The sequence below is a fragment of the Papio anubis genome, chromosome 3 (assembly GCF_008728515.1).
Source record: "Papio anubis isolate 15944 chromosome 3, Panubis1.0, whole genome shotgun sequence".
NCBI classification, from domain to species: domain Eukaryota; kingdom Metazoa; phylum Chordata; class Mammalia; order Primates; family Cercopithecidae; genus Papio; species Papio anubis.
In genome coordinates this window covers 13476649-13499589 of record NC_044978.1, presented here as the reverse complement: position 1 = coordinate 13499589, position 22941 = coordinate 13476649, and the positions used below count along the sequence as shown (strand labels likewise).

General features: G+C 39.7%; 1 protein-coding gene across 8 annotated transcripts in view; it reads right to left on the bottom strand.

Moving 5' to 3' along the window:
- Nucleotides 1-7064: 7064 nt before the first annotated feature.
- ASB5 (ankyrin repeat and SOCS box containing 5) overlaps nucleotides 7065-22941 on the bottom strand; it is a 106909-nt gene continuing 91032 nt past the window's right edge. For all 8 annotated transcript variants that reach the window (XM_031664159.1, XM_031664158.1, XM_017959225.3 and 5 more), the window contains 6 exons: nucleotides 17228-17307; nucleotides 14278-14385; nucleotides 13409-13559; nucleotides 13115-13249; nucleotides 10211-10402; nucleotides 7065-9122 (listed from right to left, as the gene is read on the bottom strand). In XM_031664159.1, the coding sequence (XP_031520019.1) occupies nucleotides 8995-9122; nucleotides 10211-10402; nucleotides 13115-13249; nucleotides 13409-13559; nucleotides 14278-14385; nucleotides 17228-17307 (794 nt within the window). In that variant the 3' untranslated portion in view covers nucleotides 7065-8994. The remainder of the gene's footprint in view (nucleotides 9123-10210; nucleotides 10403-13114; nucleotides 13250-13408; nucleotides 13560-14277; nucleotides 14386-17227; nucleotides 17308-22941) is intronic.

Below are 22941 nucleotides of genomic sequence, written 5' to 3'. Positions count from 1 at the left end.
ATGCATGGTTATAGAGAAGCAGAACAGAGCATTTGCTCCCTGTGGCAGCTCAGACCAGGTAGGGAGAGGAAGGGGTTAGACACACTCAGTTCTCCTACTAGTTAACCAATCCCATTCAGTCGCTCCCTCTCTTGTAAGAATGGGCACTACTGCAGGTGGCAGTTATGGAGGATGGGGCTGGGGGAGTGAGGACAGAGCCCTGGAGCGCTGTACTGGTGGGGCTTCCTACACATGGGAGAGTACAATAGGAATGGGAGAAAGATGCCGTCCTGCCCACCTTGCAGAGAGGATCAGTGTGCAGTCAGCTACTGCCTTTGGAGAGAGGGGACCCAGCTTGATGAAACCCCTCCTTATTGTCACGAGAACAGAGGGGCATGGGGTTGAGGGAGGAGCAACTAGAAGAAGAAATGCTTGCCATATATGGAATTGCTAAGGTGCACAGGCTTCATTTTCAAAACTCCTCTTGAATAAGCAGCTGAAGTTGGGGGCCCAAAAGGTGACGCATCACATCCAGAGTGCTAGCTTCATCCATTTAGGGGAAGGAAGTGGCTAAGAATCCAGCCTAAGCACAAGTATGGGAGAGGGAGAGATGGAGTTCCTGCTTCCTTTCACAATATCCCCCAGCACCTCCATAATACCCAATTCTTTCTTTTTAAAAGCCTGTCGTGGAGGGTTAATTACATCTTGTGTATTGGTAAAGGGAGATTGCAAAACACTATTTTCTACAGGTCTTATTTCCTTTGTTCTATCAGGTATGCTCACGCCATGATAAAGCAAGTCCGAAGGTCTGTCCTGCGGTGTAATATACCCTGGGCTACTCCTGCAGCGAAGCAACCTTATTCCTCATTCCTCTAACTTCACATATGCTCTCCCTACACTGCTCCTGTTGAATATTTTTACAGGGTCCTCCCTGTAGAAACCTGTCTTGATATCAAATATCCTGACTGACTGACTCTTCTACCCTGGATCAATAAGGGATCCCTTTTCTGATTCTCTCGATCCTCTCCTGTTTGATGTCAAGTCTTATGCCCACCAAAACCCCCATCCTTTTCTTCCTTGTGTCTTTGGGAATCTTCCTCGTTTAGTTCTCTAGCATGTTGTTAGTGTTCTGGCACAAAAACACGGCCGGGCGCGGTGGCTCAAGCCTGTAATCCCAGCACTTTGGGAGGCCGAGACGGGCGGATCACGAGGTCAGGAGATCGAGACCATCCTGGCTAACATGGTGAAACCCCGTCTCTATTAAGAAATACAAAAAACTAGCCGGGCAAGGTGGCGGGCGTCTGTAGTCCCAGCTACTCGGGGAGGCTGAGGCCGAGAATGGGAGGCAGGCGGAGCTTGCAGTGAGCTGAGATCTCACTGCACTCCAGCCCTGGCGACAGAGCGAGACTCCGCCTCAAAAAAAAAAAAAAAAAACCACTCATACCTCCGGTTTTTAGGAACTGGACTGAATCAGCTTTACTTGCTCCCCATGGGTAGCTCAGATCAGGTAGGCAGAAGATGGGGCTATGCATGTTCCCTTCTCCTTCCAGTTAACCAGTTCCATTCGGCCATCCCCTCTGTTGTGAGGTGAGGGGTGCTGCAGGTGGCAATGATGGAGGACAAGGACTGGGGGAGTGAGGACAGAGCTTGAGGGTACTGTGCTTGTGGAACTCCCCTGACATGGGAGAAGAAAAATGGAAGATAGATGCCATCCCGCCCACCTTGCAAATGGAATAAATGTGCAGCCAGTCACAGCCCTTCATCATGCAGCCTGCAGGAATCCACTTAGAACAGCGATTCCACTGGATGTTTTCTTATGTATGTGTAGGGCATTTATATTCTCTAAAGTTCTCTCTTGAGCAATTCCTTTGAGAGGATATCAGAAGGAAAGATCCTGATGTATTGGCTTTAAAAAGTTACGTTACTGGTCTGGGCATGGTGGCTCACACCTGTAATCTCAGCACTTTGGGAGGCCAAGGTGGGTGGATCACCTAAGGTCAAGAGATCGAGACTCTCCTGGCCAACATGACAAAACACCATCTCTTCTAAAAAATACAAAAATTAGCTGTACACAGTGGCAGGCACCTGTAATCCCAGCTACTCAGGAGGCTGAGTCAGGAGAAACACTTGAACCCGGGAAGTGGAGGTTGCAGTGAGCAGAGATTGCACCATTGCACTCCAGCCCGGGAGATAAAGCAAGACCTGGTCTCAGGAAAAAAAAAAAAAGTTACATCACTGGCCTGCAAGAGACAGAGATTTTAGAGCTCTGCCCTCACCAGATTCAAGCTTTTAATTGTCTTCTCTCTGGAGCTATAAAGATAATGATTGTTGGCAGTAAGAGTTACTGGGTCACCATTATTTGCATTGACTGCCGAGATATAGCTGCCAGCTCCCTTCCTAGAGCACACAGTTCACCTCAGTGCTTACATTCCCCATCGAGACGCACTTTGGCTGCTTGGACCTACGAAACCCCTTTTAAATACTTTAATTGCTTACTGTAAGTTGTTCTATATAACCCATAAAAGGAACCTCCATGCCAGAGCTCGTGAAGCAGCTAATGAATCCCAAAATAGTGTTTGCACAATAGGAGGATGTCTTCCCTCTGGGCTATTTCTTAGATATTCATGAATTTGCCTTTATAGGAAGGACGACGTGGGATTAGCACGGGAGAAAAGCATTAATTGCCTGCCCAAGACAAGTATTTCTGTAATAGGTTATATCACATTTTTATTCCTGCTTTCTCCCACCTTTAGTGTGTATATTTTTGACCTGCTAAAAATGACCATCTACCCGGGCGTGGTGGCTCACTCTGTTCTTAGACCTCGTTGTCTAGGGTCCAGTGTGACAAGGACAATGATGATAGAAAGATTGAGCCTTTCCATCTCTGTTGATAAAGTTTTGCTGGCTTAAGACCAGTTAAGCGGGTGTATCTTAGTAGGTGTATCTCAGTCTTCCACAAGGATGAAACTAGAAGTTTCAAGATCTCTTGAGGCCTCGGCTCGAAATTAACCCAACGTCACTGCTACTCCATGTCTTAGTCACAGAAAGAGACAGGACCCATCCAAATGCAAGACATGGGGAACGTGCCCGCTTCTCTTGTTGGGAGGAGAAGGCAAGTGACATTGCAAAAGACTGCACGGGAGGAATTATTGTCAATATTTTGCAACCAATCTACTCCTGTTCCTCTGTTTCCTTCAAGTCTTAATGGAATATGATTTGGTTTGATGTGGTAATTTTCCCACAAAAATTCAAGAGAGTAGAGGGAGAAGTTACATTTGCAAGTAGAAAAGTTAGGCTTTTCTTTTGTCAGGGGATGTGTAAGTTTGTATCTCTTGTCTTTTTATTTTGATTACTTGTATATTTTAGTTATCTCTTTTTGTTTCATGCACTAGAGACTCACTGATATTCTTTAGCATAATTGGAGGGAATTGGGTGTTATCTGAAGTGCCAAAGAGTTCATGTTTAGTGCTCATCTCTTCTGGTGTCCTGCCAGCTCTGAAAGTTCCACGATTCTCCACGATTCTGAAAGTTCTGCGATCCTCCTACTTTTGCTGCTGTGGCAATTGGCCTCTGGTTGGGCTGCTTCAGACAGGTGGAAGGGCAGGCAGGTGAACAAGGAAAGTCTTTGAAAAGTCTGTCCTTAGAGACAGCAGTTCCACTTTCTATGCCATTGGCATATGTTTGCGGCTCTCTGAGTCTCATTTGTTAGTCTCATATCTCTCTGTTAAGTGCTTTATGGGATATTCAATTTTTCAGCACCTCACATCAGAGCACCTCCTTGTCCCAGCTTATCTTTCAGACCCCTGCCACACACCACAAGTCACCTGCCTGCCTGTCGTCTGCTCTTGGGGGAAATGCCCAAGCATCTCTGAAGGGGTGGTACATGATTCACATTACACGTGCTGGACTTGGCAATGGCTGTAGGTGTAGCAGATTTTTAAGACATACTTTGTTCAGTAAAGATGAATAAGTTTTGGGTAAATTTATTTTTATTAGTGTGTTTGAGAAAGCCAGTCTAGTCTGATTGTAGAATTTGGGTTGTGTTCTAACCCTAAGTCCCAGATTCCACCCATTGTGGGATGGATTGTCATCTAACATTGCCCAGTGGAGGAGGAGTGAGGGACAGCTCTGTGGTAACTGTCCCAAAGGACCTGGATCCGGGTTCCTAACTCCGCAGATGTCTCCACCTCAAATAATAGAGCCACTCTCTTTACCCACGAAGTCTTAACTTCAAGCTTTGCAGTAGGGAGACTGATTAAGGAAGCCGAAGCCGCTGAATTCTTTTAACATCTCCTTTCTCTTGTTCCCACTCTAGGAGAAAGGGTGCTATCTTTCCGCACACAATCACACACGTCCCTAGTGGGCAGAGAAGAAAAGAACTTTTGTGTTTCAAGCTAGTTGAAGAAGTATGTGATGGCCTTTAAGGGGAAGGAAATGTAGATGAATCTTTGACTGATGAGGAGGGAGTTGTGAACACGACACAGTTCCATCTACAATAAACTCAGAGCCTACACAGGAGGCAGACAAGCAAATCAAAGTTTGTCCTATAGTACTAGGGATGTGATTAGAAGAGGCCTGCACAGGGTCCCAAAGAGAATAGATAGGTGTGCAACCCAGACTGGGGGGTAGTGAGGAAGGTTTGGCTGGGAGGAGGATGAGGACGGTTTCTTGAGTGATTTTTTAGCTAATTGTTGGTGGTAATGCAGCAGTTATTAAGATGGAGGATGGAGAAGGGTGTGTTCCAGGCAGAGGGAAGAGCATTTGCAGTGACAAGGAAACAAAATGAGCTCTGGGAGGATCTAGTCTGTGTTTTGACTTTCACATTAGGAACTTTCTTTCTTTCTTTCTTTCTCTCTCTCTTTTAACCTTTCTCTCTCTCCTCCTCTCTCCTCTTTCTTTCTTTCTTTCTTTCTTTCTTTCTTTCTTTCTTTCTTTCCTTCCTTCCTTCCCCTTCCTTCCTTCCTTCCTTTCTTTTCTTTCTTTCTTTCTTTCTTTCTTTCTTTCTTTCTTTCTTTCTTTCTTTCTTTCTTTCTTTCTTTCTTTCTTTCTTTCTTTTCTTTCTTTTCCTTCCTTCCTTCCTTCTTCTTCTTCTTTCTTCCTTCCTTTCTTTCTCTTCTTTCTCTCCCTTTTTCTCTCACTTCTTTCCTTTTCTTTCTTTTCTTCCTCCTTTCCTCTTTCTCTCTTTCTTTACTTTCTTTCTTCCTTATTTTCTTTTCTTTTCTTTCTTCGTAACCTGGCTGCTGCTGCTGCTGCTCTCTCTCTCTCTCTCTCTCTCTCTCTCTCTCTCTCTCTCTCTTCCTTCGCTTCCTTCCTTCCTTCCTTCCTTCCTTCCTTCCTTCCTTCCTTCCTTCCTTCCTTCCTTCCTTCCTCTTTCTTTCTTTTTGAGACAGGATCTCACACTGGAGTGCAGTGGTGTGGTCATAGCTCACTGCAGCCCCGACTCCTGGGCTCAAGTGATCCTCCTGCCTCATTCCTTCTGTGTAGCTGGGTCTACAGGTGCACACCACCGCCCAGCAAGAGCTTTCTTAAATCAGTGCAAATGTCCTTTGTGATCTGCCACCTAATCACTGCCCCACATCACCTGCCTAACTCTGCTGACACACTTGAGTCTCCCAGAAGACAGGAGCATACGCATGCTCCCACCACAAAGTGGATTTCACAGATGTCTCCTGGAACTTGGATGCCATTCCAGGAAGAAATGGCGCGGGCCGGGGATGGGGTGGGTGCCGGGGTGGCAGGTGGAGGGGTAGAGGTTTGAATTGACTGAAAAGTTTACCTGAAGAAACTAAGAAAGCACTGAATTGACTGAGTTTATCCGGGAATTTCCTGATTTCACTTGGTGGAAAGGAAGCTTGGAGTAAAAATTAAATTCTGTTCAGGATAATAAAACAAACTTTTTTGCAAACCTGAACATGTGATTTATAAAATTTCTACACACAATATGTTTTTCATAAACCAAAAAATAATTTTTAAAATGTATTTGAATTCCCGCATCTTTATTAAAAGACTCAATGAATTTGAACACAGAACTGAAAATGGGAAGGAAACCTATCATTTAAAAAATGTGAAAACTGGCTGGGTGCGGTGGCTGGCGCCTGCAATCCTAGCATTTTGGGAGGCCAAGGCAGGTGGATTACTTCAGGTCAGGAGTCCAAGACCAGCCTGGTCAACACAGTGAAACCCTGTCTCTACAAAACATACAAACAATTAGCCGGGTGTGGTGACGCACACCTGTAATCCCAGCTACTAGGGAGGCTGAGGCCAGAGAATCACTTGAACCCAGGAGGCAGAGGTTGCAGTGAACTGAGATGTGAGACTCTGTCTCAAAAGAAAAAAAAAAAAAAAGCAAAACTGAGACTTACACAGCTGAAATGAAATGATTTGCTTAGGGTCATGGGTCAGATGAGCTAGTAATGCACTGAATTTTCTTAATAAATTTTCTTACATCGATCTTGAAAGTGTAAGAAAGTTCAGTTAGGTTTTTAAGAGAAAGGACTAACCTTAAAATAAGCTAAATTCTAAATGATAATGATAGAGAAATTGAAGTAAAAAAGTGGGAATAATCCAAGGGAAAGGATAATTTTTAAGTTACTTTGTAGCTGGATCACTAGTCAGTGGAGCTCAGTGCTATGATGGAACAATGAAAGCCTTCTGCTCTGAAGAGGCCTTTCTTTTCTGCTACTTATTTACTTTCTCAGAAACACCAACTATATGCTGTGGTTATAAAAACAATAGAATTTAATTACTTTTTTCATCCAAAAAAATTGTGTCAACAGTGTCTATCTACAGTTACTGTTTTACTAAATTTCTTAAATCTTTTGTCACATAGTAACTCTTTTCTTTTACTTTGTGAAATTTTGTCCTTGAACTTTAATGTATGTGTGTACATATATGTATAAAATATGTATATATGTATAATATATGTATTAAATATCGCATATATTATACGTATTATATGTGACATATATATAAAATATGTTTTGGATTAGATTCGGTGATTTGGAAATCGGTGGTGAAAAAAATTAGTGCAACTGAGTCACTCCATGACCTTCATTATAAAATAAAATAATGAGACAAACACAAAGTGTTTTATTCCAGTGAATAATAATCACACTTTAATATAATAACAAACATAAAATACATTAAAGTTAGAACACTACTTTGATAAGACAATCATACTCAAGCTGAGATACAAGGTACAGATATACTGAAATTGTAAAGTGTCCATTTTAATGTTTGATATTTGCTTCTTTTATTGGCACAAGACTAGTAAGATAGATGTGTTGCATTACTCTTACAATCTAAGACTTCTCCTCTAGCTCAGGGAAAATACTGGTGGAAACCTGTTTTACCCAAAAGCAGCTTTAGTATCTGTTTAACCAGGTTATCCTGTAATAAGAACTCCATTTAATGCACATTATCCATTACAAATGTGTGAGATATTCTATACAACACACATTTAAAGGTCCTTATCCACATAGAAGACATTGTTTAGTGAATATGCTACAGCTTTATTTCTATGTTTGAAAATCTCAACAAATGTTTTAAATCACAACTGCTTTTTTTTTCTCTGCCAAAATGCAAGCTTAGTGATCTGGGGGTCATGTGCAGTCATAGTTTATTTTCTCATAGTCTAGAAGTTAGCCAAGAAGTCAGAAGAAAATAAACCCTGGGTTGTTGAAAATAGTGGTCAAAATATTTACTTTATCAAAATTTAATAGATCTATAAAACTCACCCAAAGTTGCTTTTGTTTTACAAGGAGTAGTATGTTGATTATCTTATTTCTAAAATCATTATAGACCCTGAATTACAAAAAAGGCATAAAATTTTATTATGTTTTCTATTGCACTCAAGTATAGTTAAAGCTGAAGAGAATAAACATAGTATTTACCCTTGCAGAGGACTAGCTTAGAAATATCTTCTTTTATACAATACTCTCTCTTGCTATTACCTGCAAATAGAGTATATTCTAAATCCTTGTTTGTGTAAAAAAAAATTAGAAACAGTGCGATTAAGTTCTTTATATACATTTTTTTAAGGTCTCCAAATGTGTTAAGTGGCACCCACTCTTTAAAAACTCCACAATTTGAGTTTTTAATTTCCAGTTTTTTCATATGCTTGGACTGACTTGATGATCCCTGGAATATGATCCAGGGCCTCTTCATCAATTTGATATGTAGTTCATTTTCTTAAGTCCAAGTATCACTAGCTGTTGACAATTTCTGACATGGAAGAAGGCTGGAGTAATATGCATATAACAGCCTTGATAAGAGATCATCAGGGGCTACTCCTGAGAAGGAGGCAGTCTTCAAATAGCCTTAGAAGGTGTGTAATGTTCTAAATATCTCAGGGTGAGAGGGCAGTACTGACCTTTCATCCTATCACTTTTCTGTAACAGGTCCATGTACTATGGAGAAAAGAAGTGACTTGTGAGTCCTTTGCTGGGGGCAAGGCAGTGGGCAATTTATCTTTATGAAGTGGTCATTCTAATGACCAGTGGACATTCAACATAGTGGATTTCCTGAACGAGCATCATCTTGGTTTCAGAAAGCATATGAGTTGCTCTTTGCTAAGCCATACTCATATTTTATGTCAATATCAATAACAAGTTAGCCAATTACAATAGCCAAAATTAAAAAGTTAACCCATTAGTTGAAGAATATAGACCTTTATAAATATAATATGAATAACTTTACTAAGAGTTTTATTTCTTTCCAATCTGAAAGAAAACATATGATAGAGGCTTTATTATTTTTTTCCTAAATCAATAAGAAGGCATGTTGAAATAACAAAAAATAGATATTATAAATATGCTATAATCCAAAGACAGCATCAATGATAAAACAATAGTACTAACTAGTACACTTAAAAAGAAAATTGATACTTTACTGCTTCCCTGGCTGATCTCATACTCACTTTTACCCTATCTTTAGCATATTTTAATATGAACTATTCCTAAAGCAAAAGAAATAGAAATTTTGATTTTTCAAGGTATTTAGAATTATTTTACTGTTTTATCGATACTGCAAGAAATTCTTCAGTAATGTTGGCAGCTGGAGCTGTGGGATAAGGTGCAATCTTGGTTTTCCTATGTAACTTCGGATACAGAGTCGGCAAAGTTGGTAAAGAGATCTTGGGGTAGCTACAAGAAGACATGAAACTATTTGTTAATTAAAATAGAAATGAATTTTTTATGTTGTAAGGGACATAACATAAAGCCATAAAAACTGTAATGCTTTGTAGTAAACCTAGAATAGTATGACCACTATACTAGGGAAATTTATGTAAGCAGTTATATTGCTTTTATTTGTAAGATATTATAATTCAGATATATTCCACATATGTTCTTTAAAACACTATAATCCTCAGGCTTAGGAAATAATTGTTGAATTTAAAGCCTCAGAAACAAAGTCAGCTGTTTGAAGGAGATATAAATAAAAAGTCCTGAGAAGTGTTATGCACTAAAAGGAGAAATTTTAAAATTAAGTTTAATATGTATGCTAAAAGAAATATTACAGTCCTTGGACCAGGCTTAAGAAATCCTATTTTAGAACAAAAGTCTTAAATGTAAAAATATTTACTAATTTTATTTCTATAATATGTCATAGAAGGTTCGTGCCCTTATAAAATGGGGCATGTTCCAAATAGAAATCAGCAGATATGATACCAGAACTACATATAATGCATCACCAAAACTAATTGAATAGATTTAACCAAAGAAATATGATAGTTTAGGTAAGAAGAGAAAATTAAAATTATCATATCTTTTTTTTTTTTTTCGGAGATAGAGTCTCACTCTGTTGCCAGGCTGGAGTGCAATGGCGTAATCCTGGCTCACTGCAACCTCCACCTCCCAGGTTCAAGCGATTCTCCTGCCTCAGCCTCCTGAGAAGCTGAGATTACAGGCACGCGCCACCCCGCCCAGCTGATTTTTGTATTTTTAGTAGAGACGGGGTTTCACCATGTTGGCCAGGGTGGTCTCGATCTCTTGACCTTGTGATCTGCCTGCCTTGGCCTCCCAAAGTGCTGGGATTACAGGTGTGAGCCACCACGCCCGGCCGATATCTTCTTTATAGATAAAACCTAAGTTAAAAATTATTTACTTTCACAAATAATATTCCACATTTTATGCCATTGTTACTTTCCATGCCAACAAAAACTCTCTCACTTTCATCTATTTTAGGCAAATATATTTTTGTTTTTGTAAGTTTCCACATGTATTTTTCTTACCTTCATGTTGAAGCAGTATTCTTTCCACCATGCTGCTGGACGTAGCTACATCTATAGGTCGCAGAAGCTCTGTGTTTTTGGCATTGGTATCTGCTCCAAATTCTAGCAGTAAGTTTACAATTTCTGTACTGGATTGTTGGGCAGCAGCATGTAATGGAGTATCCCAATATTTGCCTTTCTGTACATCAGCACCTACGTGTAATAGGGAGTGAAGATAAATATACATAAAAATTATTAAGTAAGCCAGTTGCCTCAGTGAGGGTAGAAAAGGAAGGGCAATAGAGGAAGGTTACTAAGGGGACTTCAACTCTATTTGTTATGAGTTATTTCTTTTTATATATATATATATATGTATATATACAGTATCTACATACACATGTATGCCTCATATGTACATAAACATCTGTATAAACTGGGCACATCTGAATAGGAGAGGGTACATACATTTGTTATGTTACACTCTGACACTTTTCTTATGCTTGAGCTATCATAATACAATTCTTTTTAACTTTTCAATGATCCCCAAAGTAATCATATTAACTAATATTATAGAGAGTGCACAATTAAAGTTCATTCATTTTTATTTTCATCATGGTTGATTGCTTTTAGAATTATTCAGGTGCTTATTTCTATTATTCTTTTCATTTATTTAAGGCAATGAAGCTCTTTGGTTTTCTTGGGAAACTCATGAATATGTGAGCTATTTAAGTAAAATGTATATAGATTTTCCTGCCATTTCTCACTTATGTAGTTTACGTCAATAAGTATATAAAGATATTGAGCCTTGTAAATCAAAAGGCACATTGATGATAGCTGCATGAAAGGAAAGTTTTTAAAAATGCTTATGTTAAAATGCAGCCTACATGTTAAATTACCTCCTGCGTACTTACTTTATCCTAGTGCAAATCCTGGCACGTGGTGGTCATTCAATGCATTTGTAATAAATAAATGCTGTTTAGTACTGTTAAAAATAACCATCCCATTTTCTGGTACATAAATGGTTACACCACCAGAAATGTCTACCAATAAAAATGCATAAGTTCTTTTCAACTCTGTTTTCCGATACTATCTTTAAAACTAACGATGTCTTTACGAGGCAGTACACTTTAAGTGTCCCTTTATGGCCCTTCTGCTCCTTTCAAATTTCAATAAATGTAATCATTTTCAATATTTTTAAAACAAATATAAAATGTTTAGTGAAAAAATTATATTCCATAACAAAATTTCCATAGAGAAAGCATAAACTTTGTTGGTTATGTCAATTTTATGGAAGAAAAGAGCCTGAAAATAACAATCAATCAACAAATACTAACAGTACTTTTTCCATATTTTATATATATATAGAGAGAGAGGGAGAGAGAGAGAGAGAGAGAGACGGAGTCTCACTCTGTCACTCAGGCTGGAGTGCAGTGGCGCGATCTCGGCTCACTGTTACCTCCGCCTCCTGGGTTCAAGTGATTCTCCTGCCTCAGCCTCCCGAGTAGCTGGGACTACAGGCACGTGCCACCACGCCTAGCTAATTTTTGTATTTTTAGTAGCGACAAGGTTTCACCATGTTGGCCAGGTGGGTCTCAAACTCCTGACCTCAGGGGATCCGCTTGCCTAGGCCTTCCAAAGTGCTGGGATTACAGGCCCATATTTTTTGAAACCCAGTATAAAATGTTTGGTGGAAAGAATAATATTCTTAGCAAATGAACAAAAGGCTTTAAAGCAGGGATGTCCAATCATTTGGCTTCCCTTGGCCACACTGGAAGAAGAATGGTCTTGGGCCACACATATAATACACTAACACTAATGATAGCTGATGAGCTAAAAATAAAATAAAATAAAATAAAATCTTATAATGTTTTAAGAAAGTTTATGAATTTTTATTGGGCTGCATTCAAAGCCATCCTGAGCCACATGGGGCCCATGGGCTGCAGGTTGGACAGGCTTGCTAGAAAGCATGAACTCTATCGATCATACAAACTTCACGGGAGAATATAGCCAAAAAATAACAATCTGTTAATGCTATTAACATAACTCATGTCTAAGACTGAGTAGGTATAATGAGGATGAAATTGTAGATGTAGACCCTGCTTGCAAGAAGTTTCTCAGTTAGCTAAGATAATGTGAGTAGTGCATAAAAGGGCTACTAAAAATAAAGGTCAGTATATATCAGGGATCAAATGACTCTCATAAACAATAAATAGCATAGAACTCCATTTACTCATTTTATTTATCTTCTAAACATCTATCACATGAGAGGATGAGAGAGAGGAACCATGCTAGAGAAAACAGGAATGGAAAAAAGGTCTGATTCAAATCCTAACGGGACTCTGAGTCCTGTGGTGAGTGGGACCACTATGGTCTCAATGGGTTACAAATGTTTTTCAGGGACTAAAGCTGAACTTACTTGAAACAAACCTTGAGGAATTGATTTCTTTCAAGTAAGTGGAAAAGGGCAGTAAGTCTTTTCAAGTAAGCAGGACAAAAAGTGCAAAGTCTAGAAAAGTGCGTGAGTTTTTAAGGTTAGCAGAAGATGAGTTTGTCCAAGCAGTTACCATCCTGAAAATTTCTTTTGATGGATTTGTTCCAAGATATATACATACTTGGCAACATCATATTCAATCTTGAGGATCCTAATTTTATGACCTAAAAGTAGAGCTTTCAGACTCCATTACATACCCATATGTCTGCTAATGCAGGGCATGCAAAATGCAGAGATGATGTATCTATCTGTGAGCTGGGAAGCCGACTTATCAAGAATGAGGTTCTTTTTATTGGTTCTCTATTCGTGTGTGAAAATGCTTACAATAAGAACATATTTAGCAATGAGATCTAATTTTTAAAGATGCTTATTTAGAGAAATAAATAACTGCTTGTGTGTATGGACAGAACGGAAGATGTTTTAAAGGAAAATACCAGCATAAAGAAGTTTCCAGATGCAATGGAATTGCTGTGACATACAAGCTACATAGAGAGGAGTTCCCAAATGAGGAATGTCTTGGTCAACGTCTATGCCCCAGGATATCAGGATGTCAAGACATTCATGGTGACCTGCCAACACAAAGTAGAGGATTTTACTCAATGCCCATCCACCCCACACACCTCACCCCAGGCTTGCCCTGTGGTATCATTCACTGAAAGATCAACAGAGCACTGCAGGTTGCTAAAGAAACTTTCTCCCCTTTTCACTTAATCCCAGAACTAAGTTACCTTTACTGGCGGCCTCATGCGTGGGGGATGGAAGACAGGACTCCAGCTGAGCTTTGGCGCCGTACTCCAGAAGCAGCTCTGCACAGCTTGGACTGCCTTGGGAGCATGCGTTGAATAACGGAGTCACGCCATCTATCGTGATTGCATTTACCTAAACCAAACCAAAATACCCAAAAATAAGATTCATAAGTCATACATGATTAACTGACTTAGTTATGCATTTTCAAAAGGTACGTGATCGGCTAACAGAAATACTTGGGAAAATGTGAACAGTAAATATGACAAAGTATATTTTGCTTTTACGCATCAACAAGAAAAGCTGTAAAACAGACAGAAATATGATGTGGCAGAGAATTCATTGGAATGGGCATAAAACTAGTGGAAATCATGAAAAAAAATGCATGCTCAAATAGCAAATAAGATCTAATTCAATGATTAGATACTTTTCAGTAAGAATAAACATGAAGAAAAAAGTGTAATGATGATGAAGTTGTAATGAAGCCACATTGCTAGTTTACAGTGGTAAAATTGGTAATTCTATTTCTGAGACTTTATTTAAGGAAAATCATCCAAAAGATGGGCAAACATTATAGACCTAAATATGTCCATCGACTGCTATTTAGAGTCATGAAAGCAGGAACTAACCTAGAGAATAGTCTATATTACGATGCAGCATGCTACCCATTTATGCAATGATTGGAAATCCTTTTCAGAGTGCAATAAGAAGGCTAAGGAATTCGAGAGCTTTATTTTTATTCTGTTATTTTTGAAAATTACCAAGAATGAAGGGAGGAAAAGTAAAATGAGAACTCTGTTGGATTCTCTCTGTCGGTAGATGTTGAATTATTAATGTTTTGAAAGGTACTTACATTAGCTCCTGCTTCCAGCAGAGTTCTGGCACATGCCACGTGATCTCCGAGGCAGGCTTCGTGCAATGGGGTGACATGGTCTAAGGTTACTGCATTTACATTATAACCCTAAATGTGACATAATTGTGAAAGGTGAGCAAAGAGTTATATACTTAAAAAATCATCTATATTGATGTCACTAGAGAGTGATATATTTTAGAGATTAAAGAATCTCAGGCAAACCAGTTTCCAGTTTAGCAGGATAGGCCAGTTCAAATGCCATGGGGTCAATCCGTTGTCCGGACTCCTAGCCTATCATTGTGGCACCATCATGCCTGGACCCAATAATGCCTTAAGTATTCGGTTCAATAGATTCCGGCACATTTTCTTTAAATGTTGCTTTCTTAATAGTTTTTGTCCTTATTTTGTGCTTTGTTTTGTGGAATTAAACACTCCTTTTTGTTTTGTAGAACTAAAGACTTTTTTTTTTTTTTTTTTTGAGATGGAGCCTCGCTCTGTCGCCCAGGCTGGAGTGCGGTGGCACGATCTCGGCTCACTGCAAGCTCCGCCTCCCGTGTTCACGCCATTCTCCTGCCTCAGTCTCCCAAGTAGCTGGGACTACAGGTGTCCGCCACCGCGCCTGGCTAATTTTTTTGTATTTTCAGTAGAGACGGGGTTTCACCATGTCAGCCAGGATGGTCTCTATCTCCTGATCTCGTGATCCGCCTGCCTCAGCCTCCCAAAGTACTGGGATTACAGGCGTGAGCCACCACACCCGGCTGACTTGTTTTGATTGAGGCTATAAAATTACAGGTCAGTCAAGAGTGGGAGAGAAATACTCTATACTATAGTAACAGTTTTGTGAATTTTTGTCCCTAAATAGGTATGATGAAGTTGTGTGCTGGTGGTTAAGAACTCTGACTACAAAATCAATTAGACTTGGCTTTGAAGCGTGGCTCCATCATGAATAGCTTTAATTTGGACAAATACCCTAACCTCTAAATTTGAAGATTATCATGAAAATTAAATGAGATGATGCATGTAAAGCAATTATTATTATAATGCCCAGCGTATGAAAACATTATTTTATTGCAATTATTCAATCAAAACTAAGGAAACACTTTTTCACTGTATTCCAATCAAACTCAGAATATCACACTGAAATAATTAAATACTATTAGGATGTGAGATTGTTTACCTTCTTGATATCTTTGGTATTTCATTGTCTATTGACAAGCATACTAAGTACTGCAACAGGAAGAACCTCAAAGCCAAATCCTCATAACATACTACAGATCACCAAGATCTGTAACACCAATATAGACATGAAGAATTTTTAAATGAAGGCAAGAAAACATAATCCTTTCAAAGATTTCGAGTTGACTAGCCAGCAGTTAGACTTGGAAAGCTAATCCCACACGGCCACACACTAGAGGCACCGGATGGCAGAAGCACCCGAGAAGGCTGAGACTCCCTTTCGCATCAGGCTCTGGGGACAGCGTCTTGTGATTCTTGGCTGAACTGTCAGTGGATTAGAGACACACACTGAAAAATATCCTAAGACAGCTCTTCTTCAAAGAACTGCATGGCCCTTTCTGAGGAATTACCCTTTAGAAATTGTTGACCCCTTTTCAGTGTTTATTTTCCTCCCATCAAGTGATGAACGAAACAAAATAGTCATATGGTTATCACAGAACTGGAAGACCCTAAGGAAGTGTCTCACTCTACAGATGAGAAAAGGAGGCTCAGGCAGGTTGTGGTTCACTTCAAGTGCCAGCCTAGGATCCAGGTCTTGAGACCCAGGCAGTGCTGTTTAAATTGGGCAACACGACCTTTCCCCTTTCCCTTCTTCGTAGCCATCTGAGAATGTTCTTTCTCCTTGAGACTGGGAAACACTAGCACATGACTTCCAGATCTGGGTGTGCATTTGATTTTTTTTTTTTTTTTTTTGAGATGGAGTCTCACTTGCTCTGTTGTCCAAGCTAGAGTACTCTGGCATGAACTTGGCTCACTGCAACCTCTGCCTCCTGGGTCCAATTGATTCTCCTGTCTCAGCCTCCCAAGTAGCTGGGATTACAGGCCATAGCCACCATGCCCGGCTCATTTTTGTAGTTTTAGTAGAGATGGGGTTTCACCATGTTGGCCAGGCTGGTCTCGAACTCCTGACCTCAGGTGATCCACCTGCCTCCACCTCCCAAAGTGTTGGAATTACAGGCATAAGCCACTGTGCCCGGCTACTTTTTAAAATTTTTTTATTTTTAGTAGAGATGGGGTTTCACCATGTTGGCCAGGCTGGTCTTGAACTCCTGACCTCAGGTGATCCACCTGCCTCCGCCTCCCAAAGTTCTGGAATTACAGGCATGAGCCACCGTGCCCAGCCTGGTTGTGCATTTGAAATACACCAGAAGCTTTCAACAACAACAAAAAAATACCCAAGCCAGAGTGGTTTTCTCAATAAGGATTTGTGTTTTTCATTTTTCCTCTGGTGAGTCTGCTGAGCAGGCAAGTATAGAAATGGTTGTCCTGTAGTTTTGTTAGGCAATTCCCCAGAGCATATCACAGATTACCATAATGTAAACAAGATTGCTTTGGCATCTGATCTGATGACTTCTTTTTGGATACTTTATTACTGAACTAAGTCTGTAATGAGCTGTACAATTGTGCAGAGTTAAGCATATTTAGAAAGCTTAGTCAATAACACATAAATCCAATCATTACTTCCTTAAATGTCTATTGATCAACAAATACGCTGTCTGGGAAATTTAAAATACTAAGACATACAATTATATCAAAATATTTATAAAAGAAGTTTCAAAGATAAGTGAGAAACTATTGACTTCTCCGACATGAGTTAAAATAAAAGAGCAGAAGTAAAAATCAAGTAGTTTTATTATATTTGGATTGATTTACTTTGACCATGTTCTATGCACATGGAAAGGGGGTATATTTTAAACTATTTGTAATATATTACCTGTGATAATAATGTTCTCAGAGCAAGAAGGCGACCTTGACTTGCGGCTTCATGTAGTGGTGATCGATCTGCCCAGGAACCTGTCAAAAAAAAAAAAAAGAAAACAAAAATCTGTGAGTCAAAGTGATTACTAGTAGATACAATCAATTCCGAGGTCACATAAATTATTCACACACAGTTCTCAACAGGGTGACCCAGATACTTATACTGTATATTAGGAAATTTGACTTTTATTGCAGGAACCAGATAGGCAGTTCCCAACATGAGCCACGATGCATGCTCTGAAATTGACCCACCCTAGACTTACTGTGCCTTTTTTTATTTTTTTATTTTTGTTTATAGATGGAATCTCACTCTGTTGCCCAGGCTAGAGTACAGTGGCATGATCTCAGCTCAGTACAACCTCTGGCTCCCAGGTCAAGAGATTATCCCGCCTCAGTCTCTTGCGTAGCGGGGACTACAGGCGCACACCACCACGCCTGGATCAGTTTTGTATTTTTAGTAGAGACAGGGTTTCACCATGTTGGCCAGGCTGGTCTTGAACTCCTGACCTCAAGGGATCCACCTGCCTCGGTCTCCCAAAGTGCTGGGATTATAGGTGTGAGCCACCGCGCCCGGCTTACTATGCCTTTTGAATTATCTGCACTCACTATTACCCCTAGTGAACCACTAGTAACATTTTTCTTCCTGACTTTATGCTTGGCTGGCCTAGAGGTCTTAGCTCCAGAGGGAGGAACCCTTCCGCCCAGAGATACAACAATGTTTCCATTGCCATGGAAGCTGAGAATGAGCTCCTCCCACCTCTGAGTCAACAGGCTAAGAAGAAGGGAGTTATGGTGTTGACTGGGGTGACAGATCCAGACTTCCATGGGGAAACTGGACTAGTACCCCACAATGGAGCTAAGGAAGAGTATGTCCAGAGTACAGGAGATCCTTTAGGGCATCTCTTAGTATTATCATGCCCTGTGAATATGATCAAAGGAAAATCACAACACCCAATCCAGGCAGGACTATGAATGGCGCAGCAGGAATGAAGGTTTGGGTCATCTTGCCAGATAAAGAAGTATGACCAGCAAGGATGCTTGCTGAAGGCAAAGGGGTTACATAATGGGTAGTAGAAGAAGGTAGTTGTAAACACCAGCTATGATCGCGTGACAAGTGACAGACATGAGAACTATAATTGTCATGAGTACTTTCTCCCTATTTTGTTAAGAATATGTTAACATATATTAAGCAAATTTATCTTTATTTTCATTCCCTTTTTATTCCTTTATAGGTAACATAAGATGTACTGATTTTTTAAATCATGAGATATCAGGAAAGGAGTAAACATCATCCCAGAACTTTACCTCTTCTTCTGGAGAAGGGATTAGTGTGTTTTCTGTTATTGTCAGGATAGTAATATTATATCTGGTGGAACCATTACCTTGTTGGGCATTTGTTTTGGAGATTACGTGGCTTAAGGAGATGCATGTAGGAGCCATGTTGACAAGGGGTGGATTAGTGATGGTAAATTTCAGATGTCAACTTGACTGAATTAAAGAACACCTAGAGAATGGGTAAAGTACTGCTTATGAGTGTGTCTGCGAGGGTGTTTCCAGAGGAGATTGTCTTGTGAGTAGGTGGCTGAGTGGAGAAGAGCTTCTTGCAGTACGGATGGGCACTATCGTATGGTTGGCGGCCTGGAAAGAACAAAAAAAACTCTCCTGGTGTTGGGACACTCTCTTCCTCCTGCCCTTGAACATCAGAACTCCAGGCTTTCTCTGACCTTGAGACTCCAGGACTTCAGCGGCCCCCTGGGTTCTCAGGCCTGTGGCCTCTGACAGAGAATTACATTGGCTTCCCTGGTTCTGAGGCTTTGGTACTTGGACTGAGCCACACTACCACATTCCAGGGTCTCCAGCTTGCAGACAGCCTGTCGCCGGACTTATCAGCCTCCAGTCATGTGAGCCCATTCCCCTAATAAATCTCCTCTCATTTATCTACATCTTTCTCTCTCTCTCTGTCTGTCTGTCTATCTATCTATCTATCTATCTATCTATCTATCTATCTATCTATCTATCTATCTATCTATCTATCTCTATCACCTATATGTTCCGTCTCTCTGGAGAACCCTGACTAATACACCTAACAGAGAAGAGGAGAATTAGGGTCACCAGATCAGCCACAACAAAGTTCTTTTCATAGTTTTTCACAATGAACCCCTCCTCTCAATTTTGTTTTGTCCTTTTAGCAGGAATAGCAGCTTGAATGCCCACCTCACCACACTCCCAGCTCCTTCTACTATATCCTGTGGTCCCCCCACCTCAGCTTGCCCAGACTCTGCGGTGTAGGGGCTGCAACATGTTGCCATGGAGGGCAAGTAGCTGCGCCCCATGTCTGAAGTGAAGCATGAGCACTGCTTCTGCACCCAAGCTCTCCTGAGTGATTCTCAACAGTGTCCTAGTGGTTAAGCATTCTATTGCCTGTTGCTATAAAATGGGTATCATCATTGTGATAAGGAAAGACCTCCAAGGCAGCTCATTATCTCCCCCGCAGTAAAATCACTCTGCATAAACCAAAAGGCAAAACAAAGAAGACAGTGCATGGTCATGCCAGTCAGGCCTAGGAGCATCAGCTCTGGAGTTAGACCATACGACTCTCTAAATCATTACATTTCATCTAGATTTCATTTCCTCAAGTTGAAGATGGAAATAATAATTGTATATACCTCAAGGAGATATGAGAAACTAAATCAGATACTATACATTGCACTTAGACTAGCATATGCACATAGTAAACACCATTCAACATTACCTGCTATTACCATTACTTGTAAGTCAACATAGAGAAGAGAAACTATGCCTGCTCTCCCGTAGGATTTGTATTTCTGAGAAAATTCTGTAATATTACCAGACACAAAGGGATTGATAACTGGTAAATGACTTCTGCCCTCTGCACCAGGCTGGAGTAACAATCTTAACATTGAGAAAAACCAACTTATTTAATGATAACCTGATTGCCTAAATAAAAGCAGAGAATGCTTGCACAGTCCTCACCATACGCCAGGTCCTACCCTGGTTGCTGGGCATAAATTTACTTGTTTTATCCTCACCCTGATCCTTTGAGGTGGGCGCTATTATTATCTCTGTTTTCCAGGTGAAGAAACTGTGACACGCAGAAGTTAAATAACTTGCCTAAGGTCGCACAGCTAGAAAGGGGTGGATGTAAAATTGAAACTGCAGCCTCCTACCTGCAGTGACAATACTTTTCACTTGTTGAGAGATAGTGATCCTATCTCTCAATACACACACACTCTTATGCACAGAGTATGTGAAACATTTTAGCCAATGGTAACAGCATACATCTCTCTGAGACATTTTGTTCCTGTCATTGATTTCATTACTATATTTTTCCTTCTAACACCCCCTCCAAAATAAAACCCTTCAATCTAAATAGAAGTTTTATTTCATTGTATTCTTAGCAAACGTAGGCTGTTGCTTGACAAGATAAAGTTTACTGAAACAAGATACCATAGCAATAGTACAGGAATATTGTAATCCATGCTAAGTTGTAAGTAAACAAATTAGGGAGGCAAAGGCTCACTTTGATTCTAAGTTTTAGCAAGATCTTTTTAATTTAGTGGGTTGAAAATTAAAAGTACTTTTCTCATTCTTGGGTTCTGTTTCTTAGATAGTCAGGGAATTTCTATTGTCTACACAGTCTTTATTAATCATCTCTTATTATTTTAAAATATAATCTGTTTCATTCTGATTCCTTTTCAGCAAATTTATGCTACTCCCTGATTTCAATAGAAAAAAAGACAATGACAATTAAGTCTTATCACATATTTATAAGAAGAAAAGCAATTCCTGGAGTATGTCCCTGAAATGATAGAACTCCCAGCCAGTTTCTTGCATTGGTGTTTATCCTGAATTACAGAATAACAATAATTGAGGTTTACAATTAAAGACGTTACAACTCCCAAAAGAAGACTAATGTATACTTTCTCTCTCAATAACAGATATAAGTTTCCATCTAGTGTTATTTCTCACTTATCTAGAAAAGTTAGTAAGCCAGACACATAATTATTTTGAGTTTTCATTTGCAACAAGTTACTGTGATTAGCCATACTGTGTATTACTTCTTTCTACTGTGTGACAGCTGTATTCTATATTCAAGGCAGAATTGCAATAATGCACACCAATAAATATTTTTTGGTAGGCCAAAAATTGGTGGCAAAGTAATAACTTATACGAAATTGGAACATTATATTATCATTAGGTAAAATGCAAACGTCATCATCACAAATAATGTTCTTTTGGGGAAAGCATTTTGCCAGTTCCAGCTTCTAAGATGAAATCTGATGCTTTAAAAATCGTAGGCCTCTGTTTGTATCATCATTAAACAACATGATTGCAGAATGAAATTCTGCAGAGCTTCAGAACATATATCAATTTTTTGTGAATACTTAGATATTTAAGAAAATGTGAAAATTATATTAACGTTGCAAATAGATTGCATATGTGAAGCCACTTTGTTCAGTTTAATCAGCAAAGCAATAACAAATCCATAAAAATTTTAGTAATCAATGCCTAAATGTGTTTAGATTTAAATAATCACTTATAATATTTATAATGATCAGTTTCTCTCTTGTATAATAGTATATTTAATTATCCTTAATTTATCTCTTAAACACAGGTGGTGAATTATATGGTATTGACCCATTATCCCTGCCTATTTTTCCACTGTCACTAGCTAACAGGACAATTAACCAGATGTTGTTGGGAATGGTAAAGGCCTAGAGACGCGGCCTTTGGGATTCATTCTGGAATCATTCCTTTCTAGTATATTATGATGGCCTTTAAGGGGAAGTAAAGCTAACAATATTTGTAGCTGAAGGGTATTTGATGTTTCTTCTAGCCAGCTCTTCTCCCTTGCATACTAATGTGTTTGTTCATCAAAACAATTGTATTAGTCTTCTGAACAATTTCAGCATTACTTGCTGAGATTGAGAGAGAGAGAGAGAGAGAGATAGAAGGAAAGGATTATTTAGAAAGCAGGCCACATCAGGGACAAAATAAATAAATGTCAGTATCCAAATCCCATCCCCCAGTTTCCCCCCAGGCTGTCACTTAGCTTTCTGGCCCCACTGCCATTTTCTTTATCATCCAAACTTAACTCCATCAAGATGAGGAGAGGAAAAAAAAAAAAAAAAACTGAAGCGAGATATTATGTATGTGCACGTGCTATTATTTCTATTAATAGGACCCCCTTTGGCATGAAAAAGTTGAATGTCATCGTCATCCTCAGAAACGAGTTTTGAATGTTGGATGAGGGAGCCCTTGGCCCATCTTGCAAGAACGAAGCACATGCTATCATTTCATGAACTGAGCTCTGCTCACCTGCAAAGGACCTTGCAATCTCTCGCTGTTCCTTGAAGAAGGGGGATGGGAGTGGAGAGCAGAAGGAGAAGAAGAAAATAGAGAGTAGGAGGAAGTGAGAAATGGGATCGAGTGTAGGAAAAAGGCTGCGGGGCTGGGCAGGCCTGGATTGGCACCCCAGCTTAGGACAGTAGCCTTTATAAAGTCATCTAACCTCCCTGAGGTTTTGTTTCCTCATCAAATGAGAAAAGCACAATCCATGAAGCAGGATTGAGGGAGGATTAGAAACGAGCATGTTAAGTGCCTGCTCTCTAAATGCACAATAAATAATAACTAGCATTATTGGCTAAA